Source organism: Grammomys surdaster, unplaced genomic scaffold (genome assembly GCF_004785775.1).
Source record: "Grammomys surdaster isolate TR1022 unplaced genomic scaffold, NIH_TR_1.0 126029, whole genome shotgun sequence".
Lineage (NCBI taxonomy): Eukaryota > Metazoa > Chordata > Mammalia > Rodentia > Muridae > Grammomys > Grammomys surdaster.
The window spans coordinates 1,726,715-1,750,752 of NW_021620842.1; the positions used below are offsets into that span (position 1 = coordinate 1,726,715).

Sequence of the window (24,038 nt, forward strand, 5' to 3'; positions counted from 1 at the left end):
TAAAAATAAATTATAAAGTAATACATGTAGAATAATAATTCCATCTACGTAAAAATAACCTCTACTACAAGTGTCAACATCGATAGGCTAGCTATTGAGAGTATTAAGGTAACAGAAAACATTGTACATATTTGTGCTTTTACAAATGGGCTGGAGCAGTGGCACACATCTGTAATCATAGAACTTAGGAAGTTGAGGTAGGAGGATGTGAATTAAAGGCAATTCTGGGGTACAAAATTTGTTATAGGTAAACCTAGGTATTGAAAGGAGTAAATTGGCCCCAGACAGGCTCACTCCATGTCAGGTTACAACCTCTAAGTTCAGGAAACCAGGCCTGAGTTTCTACTTCCCAGAACTGGGCAAGTCAGCTACTGGAACAACCATAGGCTTGTGTAAAAGGGACTCCTCACCAGCTTGCTAAAAAGACAGTTAGCCAAGCTTGAGGCTAAGAGGTCAGGAGCTACTCTTCCTTGGCATGAAGCAAAAATAGTCAAGAAGCAAAGCCCTAACCAATCATAGAATCACCCTGACTCCCAGAGATAAAATTGTTCAATCAACGTATTAATTACCTACCCCTCCCTAATATTTTTCTTTTTGTCTTTGAAACCGAACCTGTGAATTCAGTTAGGGTCCTTCCATCCTGATGAAATTGAGCCACTGCATGCAGGAATTTGTTCAATAAACATTCTTTGCTTTTGTATACTATTTGAGTCTGGGTTATCATTCCTCATTGTTTCACAGGCCCTAACAGTATACAATCATATCTTAGAACAAACTGAACATGTACATTTATAAGGAGTACACAGTACAGATCTCATCATACAAGTATAGCTAATTATATCTGAACTTAGAGGTAAGTTACAAAATATCAAGTACATCTAATTCTAATCATTTTCTAGGATATACTTTGTTGTAGTCAATGTAGTAAAAAAACCAGCTCGTATTGATAAGGTAAAGAAAACTAGCATAACATAATTATGGTCACAGTGTGATAGCTAAAACACTATTTTCGTAAAGATAGTCTTTGTGCACACAGTGGGATTTATCTTGCCTCCACAGGATAATCTAATACTTTAAATCTTTAAGCCAGGGTTGTCTAAATTTTTGACTTTGTAAAGCTACATTGAACAGCAAAGAAATTGTCTTAAGCTACACTTTCAACATAAAAACACTAAATCCACATTTTCCCAAAAAATTTAAAGAAAAAAGGGGCCCATGTTTAATTTTTGTGTTATATGCCACCAAAGACAAGTAGTCTTTACATAGTAATCCTGGTTATAGGGGTCACTGGAGAGTTTTTTCAAAAATGTCAAGTAGGTCCCATGTGAATAAAACATGAAACGAACATATTCATATAATAAACCTATATGTAATAAAATTTCAATTTTTATTTTATTAGAAAAGAGGGCTTCATGAAACCAGTGACATAGCTGACACTGTATTTGAGAAGTGATGCTCTGGATTTGACAGAAGCAGCTGAAATTCTAAATGAAATTCTAACTGCAGTTGAGGATCATTTTTCTTACCAGGTGACAACTCTAGGTTAAGCTAAGTTGACAATAAAAAATAACCTGTGTAATATTCTTCAAATTATTCTATCAAGTCTGCACAGAAGTATATTAACATATTTTTCTAAGAATGTGCATTGGCATTGTCTTTCTTGCAAATGAATGTAGGAGAGTCCATCCCACTGGTGACAACACAGTCACTAGGCAGATGGCCTATAAGAAAGCCATTGCATAAGAAGCCCATTAAAGATGAGCCAGTGAAGAAGCTGGTGAGCACTGCAAGGCGGTTCCTGTCTCTATGTTACTGTCTTGAGTCCCTGTCCATACTTCCCTCAAGGATGGATTATGATCTGGAAAAGTAAGCCAAATAACTGCTTTCCTCCCCTGAAGTGGTTTTGATCATTGTCTTTATGACAGCCAAGACAGAAAACTTAAAGGGAAATAAAACCATTTATGAAAATAAAAAAACCCAAAATTAATATAATTGTCCTACCTTTGATTTTTCCCTATTTTGTTCTTCTTATTTTCCTTTGGATCCATTTATTATTTAATGTTGACATTTCTACTCATTTCTTAATAAATTTTATTCATTATTTTTTAAAAAAGATAATGGAACTGCAAATATACTCCAGAATAAATAACAATAACAAAATGGTACTAAACTTTACCTGCTCACAGAATATTATTTTGTTTACATGTAACAGTGCATAAAATGGTTTGTTTTTGAGTTTTCTGTAATTTCAGCTTTAGCTAGAACATTTATTATTTGAAATATTTTATTGATACTTGAGTTTTCAACTTGAAGACATATTTTTAACTAATTTAAATTTTCTAAAAATGTTATATCTGTAAGCCAATTTTCACTATCCATTCTTGGCACAAATTTTGTATTTTACACAATAAATAACTTTGTCATGTGTTACAAATTATAAATTCTTTTCAGCATTCGGTCTTGATATAACCATCTTATTTCTGAAAAGTAAATAAAGTCAGAATAGTTGGCATCAACAATCCTAAAAAATTCCTGGATTTGGTTATGATTTTACCTTTTGCACCTTAGGAAATTCACAGTCTTGATAATGATTTACACAATTTTCTCCATCTTTAATGCTTTTATGTATGGGTTTTCTTGAGGCACCATGCAACTTTACTTCATTAAGCATGAATTTGGGTGGGAATTGTGTTTTGCCTTATTAACATTACGAATGCTTCTAGTTTACCAGCCACTTCCAGGCATTATTAACAGTTATGTTGACAATGAACAAAGAAAAGTTGCTCTCATTTGTTTTTCACTACATTGTATAAGCATCTTGATTCTTTCTGCTTCTTTAATTGGTACTAAAGAACTTCACACATTAAAAAAACTCCACAGTTTTTTATAGTATTCCTTGCCAAAAAAAATAAGGAAAAGCAGTCATCTACATACATTTCTTTAAAAAAACTTCTAACATGTAGACTTTTTTCTTTAGCAGAGCTGGAGACATTTTTATTTTGAGACACTGTGGAAATTTTGCTGTGATTAAAAAAAAGTAAATAAGAGGCCATTTTTACATTTGTTATGAAATCAATTGGCAGGAAAGGAAAAATCGAGGTTTGGTCCCTTGCATAAATGAGCTACTGATGCAGTGGGAACTGGAGGACTGAGTGTAAAATACAGAAGCAATGCAGAGGTGTGCCAAGGTATGGGAAAATCCTTAATAACTAAGTAGTATTTAACTGTCTTTTAACTGGGCAGTGGTGGTGCACGACTTTAATCCCAGCCCTTGGGAGGCAGAGGCAGGTGGATTTCTGAGTTCGAGGACAGCCTGGTCTACAGAGTGAGTTCCAGGACAGCCAGGGATACACAGAGAAACCCTGTCTTGAAAAACCCGAAAAAAAAACCCCACAAAAAACAAAAACAAAAACAAAAATAAAAAACCAACCCTGTCTTTTAAATAAGAAAAAATTTCTATCATTTGCAATGCTATGTTCAAAAATATTCAATAACCACCATGTTTTTCTTGCTGAATCAACCATACTACAATGTAGTGTCTGATGATATAAACTCTAATATCTGCCCTTGGCATATAACATACTTTATGTCACAGTCTACCATAAAACTGATACCATGTGTATATACAAGTAGTAAGAATGTGCATACATTTAGTTTGCATTACAAGGCATAATGTCATCTATAAAGTTCTCATTCAAAAAATTATATCTAAGTATAAAAAATTCATAAAATATCTCATAATGTTTTAAGTATGTTATAATTTTATGTTGTAGTATAGTCATGGCTCTCTAGACCTGCTATCTTTAAATGCTTTAAATAATCTGAAGATGAGAAATGCTTTCATCTTCTCTCACTATGAAGAAATCTGGAGGAACATACCATTATGTCTTATTCTACCTCTTCTGAATATAGAGTATAACATTTACTTAGCATAACAAGATGCTATTTTGTTCTAGGAGGGATGTACCTTTTCTTTTTCACTTAGCTTTTGATTCTCTACTTTTTTGCCATCCTTCTTGCTCTTCCATCATTCATATAAAAAATGAATGCCATATTCATCCTTAGCTTTTCTCTAAAGTTTTAGAGTGCATAACTGGAATCTATCCCATTTCTTTAGGCACAGGATGACACCCAAGGGCATAGCACATATTAGAATTTTGAAATATGCACATACCAGAATTTCAAACTGTGACCTTCAGCCTTATCTCAGCAGACAGAACAACATAATTTTACTGCAGTGAAGGCTTTATCAAAAGACAGCATTGTATTTTCAGAATGGAGAACTGACTCAACTTCATTTTATTTAAAGATACTTACTGAGCCTTTGTTATATTTTAGAACATTGATTCCAAATAAAAAGTTTGGAATAACCCATATATAACCCATAATTTTATGAAAGCTTTTAAACAATAAATTGTATTAGAACTAATTTAAGTAATGAAAGCCAGGTATCCAAAATAGTATCTGTTTAACATATAGCTACAAGAAATAATTAGTTCACCTTCTTCAATGAAACCACAAATTTGAGATTTATGTGTGCTGCACATGTATAGAAAGTTTCAGTTCAGACCAGCCATGCTGCTGTTGGTGTTTAGCAGCTATATGATGCGAGCATGCTGGACTGCATAGTTCTCACCACAGTGGTGAGTTTTTTGAATGTTTCATCTTCATCACCATGCTGACATTTCCTCCACTTTATACATAACACTTGAGAGAAGAATTAAACTGAATGAATTAATAACATTTATTTAAGGTCATGGTGCACCTTCTAATTTAATTAACATCAGGTGAGTAAGTCTAACTCTTAGAATACTGCTTACAACAAATACTGCTTTCATCTCTAGTCAAATGGATTTTAAATTAAAGAGTTAAACATAACATTCTATTAGATATTAGAAAGCACTGCACTTGTACATCTGCAGCATAACTGATTGAATTCTATAGTGAATTATTTTAAGGATAAAACTTATTTCAATTTTCAGCACACGCTTTTGATAGCTCTACTTGTTAGCTTGACACAACCTAGAATCTCAATGGAGAGGAATCTTTTATAAGGAGTTAGCTTGTGGGCACATGGAGGGGTATCTTAATTAAGTTAACTGATTTGGGAAGAAACAGTCCATTGTGGGTGGTACTATTCCTCAGACAGGGAATCTTGGACTGTATGAGTGGAGAGAGACCAAGCAGAGCAAAGGTAAGCAAGCAGCCAATATGTTTACATTTTGTTTACTTCTCATGATTATAGATATCATGTACTTTCTGCTTCAAGCTCCTGACACTGTAACTTCCCCACAATTATGGATTTGTAAGATAAGATAAACCTGGAACTGTAAGATAAGATAAACCCTTCCATTCCTAAATTGTCCTTTTCAGGTTATTTTTATCATAACAACAGAAATTAAATTAGAAAAATTCTGCAGCTGAAAAAAGCTTAACTCGTTAACAAATATGTTCCTCACCTGTGTCTTTACATATGTATGCTTGTCTATGCATGCATACCACACACACACACACACACACACACACACACAGGCAAACACATACACATTTCTGCCTTCCAAATTCAGATCCAAATTTATGTATAGTTCTTGTTTCCCTTTGCACCTTCTTTTAACGTAAGCCTCATCCTTCCTTTTTTCCCTTTTCCACTTTTTGTGAGTCCAGGGTGAAATATGTGCTGGAACACCCTTCCTGAGCCATGGGACTCTGAATTTGTGCCTAGGTAAAGACTCAGGAAATGACCATCTTCCAAAGGGGGCTAGCACTTTCAGATGGCTGGACCATGTGAATCCATGGCAGCATACCATTGCCTGGAGCCATTGCACAGATCCACCAGGAGCCAAACAATAAGTTGCTATGTGTTGGGCAAACCGTAATCAGAAGTGGGAAGGAGACTGCTGTAGCTGTTTAGAAATCATCTAACTGTTGAAGTCATCTGGAATGCTGTAAGGGCAAGTACTGGGAACTCTGGTTCTGCAGCATCCTAGTGCCTGCTCTGTCTAACATCTCTAGGCTGGTTTTATTCTTTGGCTGGAACAGAGTGCTATTTGGACTCTCAAAATTGTTCCACACTTTTTGTTTCCTTTTCTTCTGCCACATGAGGTCAGAAAAAAGAGCATCTGCATACTAGCTCTAAGTTCATTTAGACATCTTTCCCCACTGTGTTTTGTATTTTCTAGATTATGGGCACTCAAGTTCAATTAACATGTGATAAATAAAAGTGTGGCTTTTAAAAAAATCAAGGTGCTCTCTTTAAGAGGGAAATTCACCCTTAGCACTATCATGCTTTCTGCTTATCTAGACTGAGGAACACCAAGTAAATTAGCTGATTAAAACTTTGAAGAAAAAGAGGTCGAGAGTGAATGTCTAAAGACACTATTAAAGGTGCAACCCAGTCAAGATTCCCCACATGTTAGATAGTCTTCAGAAATTGGTTTCTTTCCAGCGATCAAGGTTCAACGTTTACTCCAGACATTTAAAAATTTATGGTAGAATCCCTATCAGAATCAGAGTGATATTGATGAGGATGGTTAAGAGTTGATTAGAGTGATGTTGATGAGGATGGTTAGAGTTGATTAGAGTGATATTGGTAGTCTGCTAGGCTTCTTTTTTTCATGATGGCACATGAAAGAAAAGAGGATACAGGAATCAAAGTCTTATCACTGAAAGTTGCTAGCTAGCTTGACAGGTTTCTTCTCATGGTTGCTTAAGAAGCAAGGAAAGAAAAGGGAAACTTGTCAGATGATACTTTGGAAAAAAAGGCAAAAAAGATAAGAACTCTGCGTAATATTATCTTTTTTTGTCCTACAGATAGGTGACTGTTTATCTTTAACAAAGATTTCTCCAGACTGAATTCTTGTGCACTGGTAGCTCTTAAATCCATATATGTCAGAAAAGAAGTGCCTGATATTGTTTCGTACTTGAGCATGGCCTGAATATAAATCAAGCAAAAGAGAAAAATGGCCTGTAGATGGAAGTATTACTTTTAATATCATTTTATAATATATGTTTTGCAAGGGACAAAAAAACAGCAAATGGTTTGAGGTTCTTTGTGTATTATTTGCTCAACCCAGACATATATGGGAGTTCTATACTGACCCAGCATTCTAGCATGGGTCTATTCCAGGGGAACTCCCAAGATGTTAATGGCCTCTTAGAGGGCTAATCACTCTTAATGATAGGAAAAGGTCTCAGCCTCAGGATAGCAGGATATATCTTTCCTTTCTACCATTGCAGGAGACAGGTATTGACCAGACATGGAGATCAGACATGGTGTATATTTTCTGTTCCTTCCAAGATCTGAGACAGAGGAAAGGTAACTTGGACTAATTTCAGAAGACCCTGAGAATTATATTTAGGTCTTTCAGGGTCTCATTCAATCCTCTGGCATAGTCTAGAAGATTGTGAAATTACTCCCAAATCAGATGCTGATCCTCACTGAAATGACTTCTATAGATATACAGGCCAGATAGATGAAATGAATAGAATAGAGAAGCCCTGTAACAGGTGAGGTACAAATCAAAAGTAGAAAATAATTTCTCAACTGGGACAGGAGGAGTCCCATAGGATGACTTTCCCTGGGACCTTAATGGGCCTGTGGGGGACAAGACATACTTTTTTTTATGTCTCTTAGAGAGGCTTGAGAGAAATCACTATATGCCCTTAAATTATTCCAATTCTTCTCAGTTTACTGCGAGGCTCTTAAGGAGTCACCGCAACCCTTATAAAAAGACTGAGAGTGATTTGATTAAATATAGGAACATAGACTCCACCTCTTGATCTTGAGATTGCCTTATAACTCAATCCACTCCAAACAGGCAGAAAGTGAAAAGGATCCCTTTGTACTTTGAACACACTCTAGACTGTCTCCTTAAAGCTGCTACTAAAATCTTTATAACCATGAGCAATATTTAAAAAGCAGTGAACAAAACCAGAAAAAGATAGCCCTTGTGATTTACAGTAATAGGCTAAGAACCCAGCAGAAAAGAAATGATTGTTTCCCATTTTCATTGTAAATTTCCACAGTGTTATTTCTTCATCAAAGGGGTTATTGGAATCAGTAAACTAACTAGACCAGAGCTAACTTCCCCACCTTAAATTGATTGTTAGAAAGAGTCAGAAGGGATACAGTAGGGCTGAGAAAGTCTTAGAGAAGTATCTTAAGCTTTCTCTTTCTAGTAGTCCTGGCTTCACAGGTAGAAGCAATCATGGATATTAGGATGGATATTTTTAAACATGAATTCATATAATGACATCTAGGATTCTATAGCACTAATCTTTGGCTCAGACTACCCTAAGAATAGATCAACAGACATATATAAAGATTTTCTTAGTTGTAGGAGTGACAAATAAAAACTCTAGATTATCCTGCCAAACTTACATTATGACATTGCTGGACCCAAAGTGTTGTCCAGTGATATGATTATATACCTTCCATTTTTATTTCATTTCTGGGTCTAAAGGGCATCATTTGACTTAATAAAAAACTCAGTAAAATTCTCAAAAGAATTTAAAACCACATGGCTTTAGATATTCCTACAGAAACTTAAGCTAGTACTTATGCTATCATCCAGATGCAATTCCGAAAAATTCTGCTAATGTTTCATCTGATCTATAAAGTCTACAATAATAAGATTCAAAATATGTCAGAAATCATCATGCAATTTGATGAAAATCTCTGGAGACAGAGCTCTTGCTGTTTATGGTGGAAAGGGTTATCCTGTATTATAGTTAGTAGTGATTCTATTAATCTCTGGATCTTTCATACGAAAGAGCTGTTTTAATTTTTAATCTCCTAGTATTTAGAGTCAATCTACACACAGATGGTTCTTTGACAATCTAACATTTTTTTTTTTTTTTTTTTTTTTTTGGTTTTTCGAGACAGGGTTTCTCTGTGTATCCCTGGCTGTCCTGGAACTCACTCTGTAGACCAGGCTGGCCTCGAACTCAGAAATCCACCTGCCTCTTTTTTTAACATTTTTTTTTTTTTTGTTCTTTGACAATCTAATCCCATCTAAGTCTCTTTGATCATTCTTCAAGGCAGAACAGAAACCCTAAAATGACCTTGGCTCTGTAAGAAATTATGTTCTTACCAGAAGTAAGAGATATCAGAACAGTCTTTCTTCTTAATGCTTTTCTCCTAAATGAGCACCCCGCCCTGGAAACTCTATGAGGATGAGGGTCTACGTCCATACTCTAGGAACTAGACAGATCCCTGATAGACAGATAAAGGAAATTACCATAGCTAGATACTAAGCATGGCAAATGCCCAGCGTCTTTCTCAACACCTGGACCTGAGACAGAAGACTGGGGGGCTTTTTATTCAGCTAGCAGGACCCCTTCTTTTCCAGATAACAGGTCCAGGCTGCTCAAATATGTTCAAGGCAGGTTCTGAACATATTTACCTGAAGTTGTGGGCCAATCAGCTGTCCAGTGTTTAAGTGACCAATCTAAAATTGCAAAGGGGGACATGACCTATACCACCATACACATGTGCTTTTATGACAATGACCTACCAGTTTTCCTTTCTTTGTTTATGCAGATAAACCCAAAATGAAAGGAAATGGGATCCATCTCAGCTTGCTAAAACCACTTAAAACCCCTGTCCCTCCATGTAAGAAAGTGATTTTTGTTCCACTCTCTCATTTGTACCCTACATATCCCCACCTCCCGTGTGTGTGTGCTGCTTTAATTATCATAAAGGTTGTTATCTGTTGTCCCTTGCTGACTCTGAAATTCTAAGATTCTCCTTGTCTTTTAATTGTTTAAGTGGATCAGAAAATGAATCAGATTAAGACCTCCTAGGTCTACATGATAACAAGGACATTATCAAACATAGGAGATATCTGTGTATCTCAGACGGGCCAATTAAACTGATTAGTTCATTTCCATTCTCACCTCCATTCATTTATACTCATAGATCAGTGCAATGCTCAACTCTCATCACAGAAATTTCTTCTTGAAGCAGATGATAATAACCACAGAAACCTACAACTGGATAATGTAAGAGATTGAGGGACTTTGGAGTACTCAGTCCTAAGTGGAATGTCTTTATCAAACCACTCCCCTTAAGGCTCAGGAATCTATATGGAAAAAAGTTAGAAAGATTGTAAGAGGTAGAGATGATGAATGACTCCAAAGAAACACTATCCTCCAGACACAACAGGACTCATGTACATATGGACTCACAGAAATTATGAAAGTAAGCATAGGATCTGTGCATTTAAGCTAGATAGTCTCAGCACTGAGAGGAAGAAGTGGAAACAGGGTCTCACCCCTAACTAAGAAGGTATTTACAACTGATACCTACTGGAAAAGAAAAACCAATTTTCTCTAATTCCAGTGGAATGTCACTGGGCACATTAACTGCACTCCAGGGTGCTCCATTTCCAGGAATAATTGAATTTCTCTCTCTCTCTCTCTCTCTCTCTCTCTCTCTCTCTCTCTCTCTCTCTCTCTCTCTCTCTCTCTCTCTCTCCCCCATCCCTCCCTCTCTCTCTCTCTCCCTCAGACACAGACACAGACACACACACACAGACAGACACACACACACACAGACACACACACACACACGCACACACACCTTCCATGGATCACTTATCAGCTTTATTTCTTTGAGTAAAATTAAAATTAAGTTTTTGTAGTGGTCATGGTTATCCAAAATTGATTGAAGAAGAGTGAGAAAGATGTGACTAACTTGTGGAGAAAAGACACATTACACCTGGGATTGTGACTCTAGACTTCTTTACAGATGGAATCTAGATGGAAAAAACAAACCTAAGACCAAGACAGGCTGAACAGTTCATGAGGTCATTATTGCTTTGGGACATTCTTCAACCAGGATATAAAAGGGACCCTATTAGTAGAGTTTTTAGGGTCAGAGTCTGGGCCCTCACAGCTCTTAATAAGCCATGTTCAGCCACACATCCTCAATAGGCCAACTAAACAAACAAATAATAGTTAAAAACTACAAGGGGAAGTATTCAATAATGCCACATTGGGAAGAGAAACAAGGAGGCCCAGTATACATGCCCACAGGTGCACTATTGTGTCTCTACCATGAGGTCTGCATTTACCTAGCAGATCACAGATTGAAGCAACTAAGTAGTCTTAGTATATGGGGTCATGCATCATCATTGCCTTGTCTCCAGTCTTATGGGCAAAATGGTCAACAAGTTGATAGTAGTATCCAAAATCTCTTTCAGAGAAATAAACTTTCCCTCTGCTGGAAACAGCCTTCAGATGTTTCTTTCTCTCAGCATGAGATTTCTGGATAAATTCCAACTGCACATAATCTATTACTTAAATAGTCTGATCAATGAAAGAAAGAAACCTTCCTTTCTATGGAAGAAATTATTAGCTTGAGGTTGAGGTTAAACTGACAGGGGCATCTGTCCTCTTGACACTGTCTGATGTCTAGAGTTTCTGAGAGCAACCACATAAAAAATCTTAAAGAGGAACTTCTTTGAATTTAGGGTTTCAATAATGTAGATTACACACATTACAATTACTATGATATAAGTAGTATGAGAATTTGCCTCACTTGGTGTCTTAAACAAGCAGTGTGGTAAGATTCTTTCTTGAAGTAAGCATTTATAAAGTGAGAATATATGAAGAAGACACATGAAAGAGAAGTCAGAAGGCAAAAAAAAAGGATGATGAGAATAAGAGGAGGAGAAACAGCAACAGCAATGTTAGCCTTAGTGGTGATGCACAAACATTTACTATCAATTAATAACACAAAAACTTTTGAGTTGAAGTAGAAACTACTTAGCCTTCATCAAAACTATCATGCAGGCTGAGATTGTAGCTCAGTTGGTAGAGTGCTTGCCTATCATGGATTGGTTGGATCCCAATCATAGCATAAAACACTATTGTGATGTATGCCAGTCATTCCAGTGTTCAGAAGCTGGATGCTGGAAGAAGAGATGTTCAAAGCCATTCCTGGTGCATACAGCATCTGAAAACAACCTGGCATACGTGAGATCTTGTCTCAAAGCTAAACCAAGCCAAATAAATCAAACTGATTAGACAGCTATCAAAATACACATAGAAACAACAGGTGTGGGAATTAAGAGACCCCAAAAGGAAGATCTGTGTAGATGTACTTTGGGAGAACGGTTTATAATCATTAATTTAATTTTAAGTAGTATAAAAACCATTCTTTCCATCAGGAAGTTCTGTAATGATGAAAATGTTCTTAGTTTTGGATGGATATAGTGGCCACCAGCCCCTGCTGGATACTGAGTACTAGAATCTAGCTATCATGACTGGGAGATTCGGTTTTAATTTTAATCAATTATAAGTGACTTTCAAATAGTCACTAAGAGCAATTGCCTTGCTTAACTGGACATGTGTTTTACTATTACATCTTTCATAAATAAATTTAGAAATATTTTGAATTCACAAAATGTCACATTCCTCAGTAAGCTAGCTTCTGGAATGAAGTGGTGGACTTACCCTCACCTATAGGAACTTCTTCTTCCAGTTCACTGGGGGAAGGAAGCAGAGGCTGCAAAGGTTCCATGTTGATGATGAGCTGTTTGTTCAAGGAGTGAAAGCTGCGACTCTGAGTAATGTTGACTCTAAAAACAGACATAAGCCAAATAAATGTAGTGTCTGCTACAAAGACTGGCCCCTCCTACTCAGTGGCTGCCTAAAATGAGAACTACCTCTGGACAGATAAAGAGAATGATGCCAATAGTAAAAATGTCTTGATAGTTTAAATACCAGACTCTCCTTGTCAATAAATTTCTGACAAGAGTCTATACTGGCTATTCAGCTCTGTAAAATAAACTTCCCCAGGTGTCATCAGATGAATATATGCTGGGTGACAACATACACTTTTTAAGTAGACACAGGTAACACACCATGAAGTCTGCTAGCATGGACTCAGACAGGTAGAAAGGCAAGTGCCAGTAGCTCAGAGTCATTGAACCACCACAATGAATCCTGCTTGGACAGAGGACACAGATGATCTGCAAGTGTGAGCTGTCTTCATGTTGTCAGATGTTCAGTGTTTAAGATTTCCATTTGTGCCCTGCTCCTCAGACAGCCATGAAATATAGTTCTGGTTCTCCTTTGGAAAGGCGTGTACACAATAGGTGCTATGACAAGTACCAGATGACGAGGAATCTGTTGATGTTTTATTAAAACTACCGATGGGCAGCCGGAAGTCCATTGTCATTGATGTCAAATGTCTCTTCCTCGAAGCCTTCCGAGTTTGTTCCTTTTATTCTCTCCTTTTCACATACTGCTCTCTCTTCTTTCATAATTGATCACGTTCATTACTTTTGTCAGTCAGCAATTTTTATTGTACTAATCAGTCCCACTGTGATGTGAGTACTGGCCATTCTTAAGTGCCTCACAGTGTTGCACTCTATACCAGCTTATAGGCTTTTCAGGTCCTAATCTGAAGTAAACTGAGTACAATTTTAGCTTGATATAATCTGGAATTTCACATTGCCAAAGATTTTCTCAGGCTAGTAACTTCTGTTAGGACTTCCATGGGAAGACAAAGAGTAGATATCTATTAGCATCTCAAATTGGAAACTCATAGCTGACACTGGCTCCATCAGAAAATTATTGGAACGTATCTTACCATAGAGTCATTTCTTCCTTTATCATTCTAGAAGTGGATGTTGGAACGGATGATTATGTATTATGTGATGTGTTTGTTTTGATGATAGGTAGCTCTCCCATTAAGGAAATCACTGTCCATAAGTAAGATTTTCACTTTTTAAAAAATAACTGAGATACATATTATGAAATACATTCTGTGCCATCTATTTTTCTCCCAACAGTTTTCATTTGGAGATGATGAACATATTGATAATCCATTCATGGCTGAAATGTCAAACAACTGCTTGGTTCTGGGTCAGACTGAGGTTTCTAGGGTTGCCTTCCCACTTATAAGTCCATTTTAGTACTAGACAAAAGTGGGACAACTTGGTCCCTATATACAGATTCATGCTGCTTTATTGTAGTAGAGGTCTATGGCTGATGGACATGCCCAGTGTTAGGTAGATGACTCCTGAGGGCATTACAAACCTCAAATTTTAAGTAACATGACAGAGAAGGTCACAGTTTTTCTAGTAACTACAAAACTCAGATAAACCCAAAGGAATTTTCTCCAAAATTCTAGGGCTCCAAGCCCTAGGATAACTTGATAATTCGAGAGAAAGAGCTAAGAAAGTTAATGGGAAAAATGGATATTTCCCACCTATTTTTAAATATTTATGGTTTAAAATTAATGTTTTGTTTTAAATCCCATTTATTGAAAACATTTTCAGAAAAAAGGAGAAAAAAAATACAATTTCTATTGTGGTAGTACTTAAGAGGCAAGGGCATCTGGATATGATTCAGTCATGAGAGCCCTCATGAATAATCTAGAGTTCTTATCAATGTACTCTGAGGGCCAATGGGTTGACTCAGTAGGCAAAAATGCTATACTTGACGGCCTGATTTTTTTAATCTCATGGCCCCATAGAGAATGGAAGGAACTGCTTCTTCAGTTGTACTCTCATATTGCAACACATCCCATAATGAGTGTACATGTGCACTTGCCTCCCACACTCTCTAAATACATGAAAACCAAATAGAACTCCAAGCCAGTCTGTTTTTCCTCTCCTTCAGTGTCAGACAAGCAAGACATTTCTGCTTATGGAGAAATCATCACAAGATATCAAGTCTTTCAGTGTTTCAGTCATGGGCTTCCCATCCTTTAGAACCATGAGAAATAAAATTATGTTGTGTACAGACTACCCAAATAAAAATACCCAAAATGCTGTGGTATTTTGCTATAGAAACTTAAATACACTGTATCTTCTATGTCCTTTAGATTAAAAATTGTCCCCTTCTTCCTATTTAGAAAGGTTGCAAGGAAGAACACTGACACGATCTTCATTTGAAGCAAATGCCCATTGGCACAATGGCTAAGGACAAGTACATAATAGAACAAAATCTGAATGGCCAGTTCAATTTACATACTGGTTTATACACACTGCTCATCTTTTGGTTTTCACAGTGTGTCTATAAGACAGATAGCCTAAATATTATATTTGTACTGATGAGAGAAATTGGGATTCAGTGATATCATATAACTTGTTTAAAAGGAGCAATTTTTTCTCCCCAACAAATGTCCTAGGCTATCTGACAAAATCCTAGAACCAGGCATAGCTAGTCTTCCTTCTAGTTGTTGATCAGAGGTGTGATCAATACCTCTGTGTGGGGCAGTTCAAGATACTCACAAAAAATGTAGGTTAATGCATTGCCCTTGGTTGTGTCCTAAAACTTGAACACAAGATCCCAGTGCAGCAGGCAAACATATTTCAGACAGAAGATTTGGAGGGATTGAGTTGAAATTGACCTGTAAGCCTCCTCTCAGAGGACTAGCTGTCAAAGTATCAGAAGGGAAAAGGAAGTGCCAAGGAGGAAAAAAAATCAATGATCTTACCCTGCTTTAAAGTCTGTGTACAAGGAAAATAATCTAGTGAGATATTCCTAATTGGGCAACTATAGCATTTTTAATCTTAGGGGTACACAACTGTGTAATTATACTAAGGATTGATTAACAGGAGGGAATTTATGTCTGCTACTGTAAACCTAGCCAACTACCCACTGCTAGTGATGTCACACATCCTAGAGGAGAACCTATTATTACCATTTTCTTAAATAGCATTTTATACCATTCCTAAATGGTATAATTTTCACCAGTTTTAAAAACAATTTTACCTACAGATAAGTATAGTTCTTAACCCCAATCAAAAAAATTTACTTCTTTTTATAGCAGGTGGTGTCTATTATAGTGATCACAACTGGTCAAAATGCAGAAAACAATTTACCATGGTATGCCTAGCTCTAATTAGTACATCTACAATACAGCCTCAACACCTAAGGCATGGAGAAGATTGTAAAGGCAGCCATGGAAACAGTGTAAGAGTCAGAAGATCAGAGTGCTTGCTGCAAGACAGTGTCTTCCAGTCATGAATGGGAAGTTGTGTCTATAAAATCTCAGCAATATGATTGTCTGGACAAGCTCTGCATAAGCCTAGTATCAGCTGAAATGCCAGTGTGCATAAGGGAAATTTCACAAGGCCACACCCTTATATGAGAGATACTGAAAATCTATGGATGCTGAGAGAGGGAGAATCAATTTTCTCTAGGGAGTTAATAGGTTATCTAATACTAAATAGTCAGCCCCAAACACATGTACATACAAAGTAAAATTAAATGAACTAAGAAAAAAATATGCCCTGATATGTATGTGTGAATATATATGTATAGATGTGTGTATGTATCTATAACACATATATTTATGTAGATTTATACACACTAATGTATATATATGTATGCAAATGACAGAGTGGGGTTCATGAAAGGAGTTGTAGTGGAGAGAGAGGCAAAAATGATTTAATATACTCAAGTATGAAATATTCAAAAAGTAAAATTAAATAAAAACAAAAAGGCAAACCCAGGGGTCAAACCCTTGTCTAGGACTTTTCTTTTCTGCCACACTTTCTACATTAGTGACTGAACAGCATAACAAAGGGATTTGTTTTCTAAACTATTTTTCAAGGTTAAGGTAATACAAGAAGGTCCCACTGTGCCAAACACTTTTCTGAGAATTGCCAGGGTTCAAATTGGTTTCACCTCTGTCCTTCCTCCTCATATCCTGAGGTGTTTTAGTCAATTCTGTGGTGCTATAACAAATTTGGAATGAGTGTAGTGTACAAGTAAAATGAATTATTTAGATTACTGTCTAGATACTGGAAAAATCCTGAAAGCATTGTGTAGCCATTGTCTTAGCTCTTGGTAAAAGTCATATGTTGGCTAACCTCATGGCAGACAATGTGGAAAGACAAACTGGAATGTTCAAAAAGGCAAATGTGAGACAGCAACATCCTAAAGAAAATTAACAAATTGGTTCTTACAGAAGAACTCAGTATCATCAAGAGATAGACTCCATCCATGAGGGCAGTGCCTCCGTGATCCAAACATTTCATTTAGCCTTGCTCTTAATTTTTCACCTCCTCACAACTTCTCTATCAGGATCAAGGTTCTTGGTGGACACCACAAACCTTGTCATGAAGTAACTGATTTCTATGCCACTCTAGAACATGTGCTATGTTTCTACACATACAGATCTTGCCCAGTAACTATCTGTACAAATGATACATGGCTTCACAAGCCACTACTGTTCAATTGTATCTGAATAAAACTGTCACTAAGAATATTGCTGCAGGAGGAAAGTTTGTTGTGGCAAATTAAAGTAGATTTTAACATTAGAATTTATGTGGACTTTAGAGTACTGATTTTTTTCTTAGCATGATAAAAGCTTGTATTCAAAGATGAGCAAAGTGAAATTACAGAACCTGATAGTAAGCTGATGACAGGTAAATGTAGGACATGAAAATGGTGACAAGACAAAATGAGTACAATGACATTTAAGACAGTCATTCACCACTCTGTAATCAAAGGAAGTAGTGTTGGCATACCATCCAAATGGATCTCAATACAAATGTATCCTTTAGATTCTACCTCCCCATTTTTACAGTGTTCTGGTTTGAACCACAGGCCTTACAAGGCTGAGCAAATACTCTATTGACCTAATGCCCAGATCTAGCTACCCTGTTCTAAATTAATGACAATAATGATAAAATTGCTCTTACATGTATGTGTATGCCACTTTACATCTCAAAATACTTTTTAAAAGCCCCCAACAAGATTTAGAAGTGGGTTAATGCAACATAAGAATCTCATTTCATAGATGGGTAAACCAATAAACTAAGAAATTCAGTGACTTACCCAAGGCCACAGAGCTGGCAGGCAATGTAGCAAAGATTAAAATCTATTCATTTGTGTATCAGAACATTCTTGTATCTTGCTGGTTCTGGGTGTTCTGTGTGTCCCCTGGTGGTGGATGCTATGCTCCGAGCTGTAGCCCTCCATCTGCTGTGGCCCTTGGCCAGGCTCAGGGATTCTTCCCCAGCAACCAGCCCAGAAGAGCTTTCCCCAGGATCTTCCCATGGCATCAATAAAGGCCAGTGAACTAACGTCAGAATGAGCTTCTCTTTCTGAAGGAAAGAATAATCCTAAAATATTCTCAGTCTGTCGGTTTCTGTCTCTTTATACATACATATTTTTTTTTTTCAGAAGCAAGACTCTATTAGCCTGTCTTTTTTTTTTTTGAGGACTCTCAGGTGTGAGGACAGATGATAAATTAATACCTTATCATTGCTATTATAGACTAATATTTTTCCTGAAGAGTCCCCACAAAATGTAACCTCATTGCTGCATTTTTATTTTTGATAGCTACATGAAAGAAGCATAGATATATATTAAAAGTAAGATAATGGTAGAAAAGAAATGTGTTTTTCCATGTAATATGAATTCTAAGAAAGTAGAAATTACATGAAAGTGTCACAGATTACTACTTCTCTGACCAATGTGGTGCCTTGGAGAGGTTAAGGGCTTTCAGACTAGCATCTTGTACTCAATGCATGTCTAAGAAAATGATTAAATCTCATATCAGTTAAATAGAAGGAACAAGTATAACCTTAAGGCTATTTCCTATCCAAATTTCTTTTTTTTTATAATTTATTTTTTCTCAAATCGTAATTCATTCACACAGGGGTTAAAAACACAGCAAGGCAGGATGTGGGGAAGGGAAAGACACTCGAGTGTGGATGTTCAGGGGGAATACAGATATCTTCAGAACCGGATATCGGCTGGGTGAAGGTTCAGGGGACAAGTCACTATGACTCTGCTTATGACTCGCTTGTCCTTATCTAAGTTGGTATTGTCTGCTAAGGATACCTATTTACAAGGTCTATGACTACTCAGGCTTGTAATTTTCCACACAAGCTGCCTGTTTACATTAGCTTATAGCCATCTGTTTCAATGTTTTTCCACTGAGACCCAAGATTTGGTGTTAGTGTACACGTATGACAGGCCTATTGCTGATTTTAGGCCAAATTTCTGATAAAGAGAAAATGATATATTTTATTGTCCCTGTCTTCTTTTCTGCTATGCTAAACGTTCACAGCTTATGAGAATGGAGAATGTTATAAATTGTCTTCTGATCTTTGAACTGTCTGCCATACATTTAGATATGGCTTCAAGGCACTTTCAATAAATAGCTCCTACACTCTCTAACCCCTCAGGTTTCTCCTACTTTTTAAAGTTGGAGAGACACCTTTTACAGATCTGCATATGAGAACTCTCCTTAGGACTACCCAAAAACAGGGATGAATCATAAGCTGTATATATCTGCATCAGTTCTTCTGAAGAGCTTAGCTATACTCAGCTTTTTAGGAGACTGGTGGTGTCAGGATGACCTTGAATATCTGTCTTAGCCTACTTTCTGAGAGAACAGAGTTATCTCCTTCCTATAACCCCTGAAATAAAGTAGAGTATCACTGAGCTCATCAAAGATTTGAAAATGGAGGAACTGCAGCAAATCTGAACATAAAGGAAACACATTTGGGTTCCAAAGTTGAAGAAGGAAGGGCAGGTGTGAATTATCTTGTGAGAAATTCCCTAAATAATTTAATTCATTAGAAGTGAAGGCCTTATGGGGAAGAATGGGGGCTAAAAAAGAAGGTTTTGGGCACAGGACTTGAAAGGGCAGTGGAAGGTAAAGGTGAATAAGAATTAAATAGAATGATTATATATATATATATATATATACACATATATATATATATATATATAATCATATAAATATGTGTGTGTATGCGTGTGTGTATAAATGCTGTAATCAATGTCATTATGTCATATGATAACTTTAAAACAAAATTGTAAAATAATTTAGTTTATTATGATTTTATTTTGTAGGGTGTGGTGTTATGATGAGAGTGTTCATCTTAAGGCATCAGTATGTTTGAACTTTAGGATATATATTTGTTTTTGTAATTTGTAGTCATATAAAGTCAGTTTGGTAATGAAATAACGTAATTCCTAAGAACAAATTATAGATTCTTACTTTAAAAAAGATATGCAAGATGTAGGCAGGAGAATGAGAATTTTAAGGTTATCCTGGGTTACAGAAAACCTTGTCTCAAAAAAAACAAAACCCCAAACAAACCATGTAATATGCATCTAAGAATAGTCACGCCTTTCCTTCTATGGTTTGACATTTGGACTATAGAGGCCATATAAGTGTTATAAAATTACCAAATGGAAAAGAAAACTGTCAAAAAGGACTGAAGTAATACCTCACTTCTCCATAAGGCCAAGTAATTCAACCCTTTGATTAGGTACAGAGGCACCCCAAAGTATCTGAGGTAACTCGTGGTTCTTTATAATATGAAAACACACACTCTTGAGTGGGAACTTAGGAGCCTAATGAGATATGAAATGTATGAGGCTGTGTGTAGAACTGCATGTAGCACAGCCATGGGTGAGAAATCTGGTATACAAAAAAGACTAAAAGATCACCCAAATGATACAAACCTCTCAATCTTTTATATAATGTTGCCTTTTAGAACTGCTATCCCCTTTCATGTCTCCATCCTCCTTCTTCTCTTGGAACTCTATATCATTGGTTAATAAATTTTCCGTGCTCTACTATAACTGCATGCCTCTGGTCAAATTCACTTCCCATATACAGAAGAACCCAGAAAACACCTCCAGCTGTGTTCAGGGTACCTGAAATCAATCAGCTGTTCAGTCATAGAGAAAGACTCTGAGAAGTAAGCTTGACTATGTCTGATGAGCAAGGTATGGTTAGGGTTGGTCTATGAATGAAGTGTGACAGGGTGATGAAGCAGACAGAGCTAGTAGGAGCCATCCAATAGCATATGTCTTGCTTAGCTATGCAGCATTCTAACCCAATACCTATTTGCATACTATGTGATGTAGGAGGCATCGAAGCTGCCTTGAGGCCATAGCTCTGACAGATGTGAGGGAGATTTCTAGAAAAGTGAATCACTTGACTACATGCTGCATGCCCCTATACATAGACACATGTGAGAGGTATCAAAAGTTAGGATAATAGTTATTTTTGTTGTTGTTGCTGAAGGATGAACCTAGAGCCTCATGTGTCTGGCTTGTAAGTGCCTTTGTCTGTCATCGAAGCACCATCCCCACAAACCAAAAGTGATCACCCTACTTACCTGTGCACCTCAGGAGGATCCCTCTGGATTTTGGAGCTTGCCTCTACAACCTCTTTAGCAACTTTACCACTATAAAATACACAAATACAATGTATGTAAATAAGCACTCCAAATAATGGGGAAGGGTGTATACATGATCCCAAGGTAGCTTTAAGAGTCAATCCTTTCCCCTCTTCCATGAGAAAAATGTACGTGGAGGTTGAGAATGCCTGTCAGGAGTATTACTTGGTGGAATGGGAAGTAGACTAACTGAGGGTAATAGCACAATAACTACAAACAAAAATTCAAATGTCAATGAATGCCCCACCCCAACCCATCACTGCAATGGACCCATTGTTACCCACCTGTATCGAAATCTACTTCCTTTAAAAAATATCTTGCTGCTTGACACAGTCTTGATCTGACTGGATTTTGCATACCTTCAAGGAAAAGCATAGCAGAGGTGGTAGTGACATTGAAAAGTTCAAAATTCAAGCAGGACATGCAGTAGAACTGTGGTAATTACCCACTTTAATTTCTACAAAGAAATTAATTTTACATCATTACTAAGCTTGCACACATATGATCTAGAGGAGTTTCTCAAAAATATAAATTTTATGTACATTATAATTTGAAATGTTCACTGATCAATGCTATTTCCTTTTATTGCTTGTGAGCACTAGTCATAACCCATACATTTGATTTTATACTCCATTTCTAGGTCAGGCCCACAAAAAGTTTCAGGGATGTTGAAGAATGGAGAGAATTGTTCTCTCATTCATATTTGAAAAATATAAATATTATATGAAATCATAGTCAAATTTATTAGTGATAGAGACTCTTTGTAAGCTGAACTTATGTAAATATTAGAAGAAAAAACAGCTTTCTAGCAAGAAAGGTCACTCTTTGTTTTACAAACAACTCATCATGTGCTGCTTTATCAAGGGAAATGGGTCCATGACACCACAGCATGGATGCTAGCTTCTATGTGCCCTTGAAAAGACAGGTGACTGGGATACATAAGGATGAGAAGCTCAGGCTAGCACTGATTCAACCTTTACACTTAAATGTGAACAAGAACAATAACACTCTGGAAAGAATTCAAGATCATGGGCTGCCTCAGAGTAGAGTATAGGTCTCTATGCTTCTGAGCTTTATCCAATTACATAAAAAGAAATTAGAGAGAACTAGTGTTTCACATTTCAGAATGGTTTAAAATACTGATAATACAAAAAAAATCACACCAGAGCAGGCTTATGAATAGATAAAGAAGTATAGGCAATTTATGACAGCTGAGAGAGAATCAGTTTTTCCCAGTGAATAATCTGTCTAGTGAGTTATCCAATACCAAGTAGCCAGCCCTAAAAAAGTATACATGTGTGTGCATATGTATATATGCACATCAGATTATATATTTAATCATATAAATTAATTGTAAAAATTAAAAGACAAGATGTCATAAATTTGAGAGAGTAGGTGGGAAACAAGAATTTGAAAGAAGAGTGAGACAAGACGATTTTGTATGTGTGTATATGCATATATATATATATACATATATGTATGTATATATATTACATATATATAAAATTAAGAAAAATAAGACATATAAATGAGCTTCAGCAATGTAGCTTCATGGTGCAGGAAGAAAAACATGTGGCTTCCTAAATCAAACAAGAAACTGACATTCTTACTTTTAGAACAAGCCCACAGCCCTGACTATCCTCCAATCCAATTTCTGACTTAAATGTTATAGGATTTCTCAGGCAGATGGGTCAGAGGTATGAAAAAATCCCACTGTGTCACTGTAGATGACTTGGAAAGCAATAATTAGGATCTAGCTCAAGAAACAGAGTATTAAAGAAAACAGATACTTCAGATAAACTGAGAATGAGGACCAACCTCAGATTAGAAAATTATAATTTTGCTCAGCATAGTACTAGGGTGAGGTAAATATCAGAAGAGTTATGGAGAACAGGAGTGGCAGACATCAAAAGGCACAGGGTGGAGATGGCTTATGGCCTGGCTCTGGCAGGGGCACTCATAATGAGAGACCTACTCATAGTGGCAAGGAACAGAGCTCCTCAGCTGAGAACAATGTTGGCATCGAATAACTCTCAGCCTGATGGCAGAAAGTAGATCAACATCCAGAATCATATTTCTGCTATTCACTGCTGTGGAACAGAAGAACTAAAAAATACAAATCTGTACTCACTACTTATAGCTGTATCCCTTCAACAGGATGGTTAGTGCTAAGGAGATTTTGTAAGAATGATAGCAGCACTCTGAGATCTTAGTACTTTCCATACTTTCAATGCAATTGGAAGACAGACTTCCATTAATCCATTATCTGTCAATTTGACATAACCTAGAATAACCTGGAAGGAGTCTAAGTGAAAAATTCCCTAGATCTGGGTGGTTTGTGGTCATGCCATGGGACTATCTTTTTTTATTTTTTTATTTTATTTTATTTTTAAATTTTTTTTATTGGATATTTTATTTACATTTCATATCCCCCACCCACCCGGGAACCCCACATCCCCTTACCCCTCCTCCTTCTTCTCCGTGGATGTAACCACCACCTACCCCCCCCCACTCCCACTTCCCCACCCTCAAAATTCCCACCCCCTTGTCTAGTCCCAGCCTTCATGAGGTCAAGGATCTCTTCTTCCACCTGTGCCTGGCAGGGCCCTCCAAACTTACATATTCAGCTGAAGCCCTGGATCCCTCCATAAGTGCTCCCAGGCTGGTGGTTAGGACCCTGGGAGCTGTGGTTGGTTGGTATTGTTGCTCTCCTCATGGTGCCACAAACCCTTTCAGCTCCTTCAGTCCTCACTCTAACTTCTCCATTGAGAACCTCATGATCAGTTCAATGGCTAGTTGTGAGCATCTGCCTCTGAATATGTCAGACTCTTGAAGGCCTCTGAGGAGACATCCATATCAGGC

At 36.9% G+C, this 24,038-nt stretch overlaps 1 protein-coding gene across 3 annotated transcripts in view; it reads right to left on the reverse strand.

Annotated features, from left to right (window-relative positions):
• Positions 1 to 24,038, reverse strand: part of Frmd3 (FERM domain containing 3) — a 206,909-nt gene that overhangs the window by 25,731 nt on the left and 157,140 nt on the right. For all 3 annotated transcript variants that reach the window (XM_028754636.1, XM_028754634.1, XM_028754633.1), the window contains 3 exons: positions 21,461 to 21,535; positions 21,117 to 21,185; positions 12,460 to 12,584 (listed from right to left, as the gene is read on the reverse strand). In XM_028754636.1, the coding sequence (XP_028610469.1) occupies positions 12,460 to 12,584; positions 21,117 to 21,185; positions 21,461 to 21,535 (269 nt within the window). The remainder of the gene's footprint in view (positions 1 to 12,459; positions 12,585 to 21,116; positions 21,186 to 21,460; positions 21,536 to 24,038) is intronic.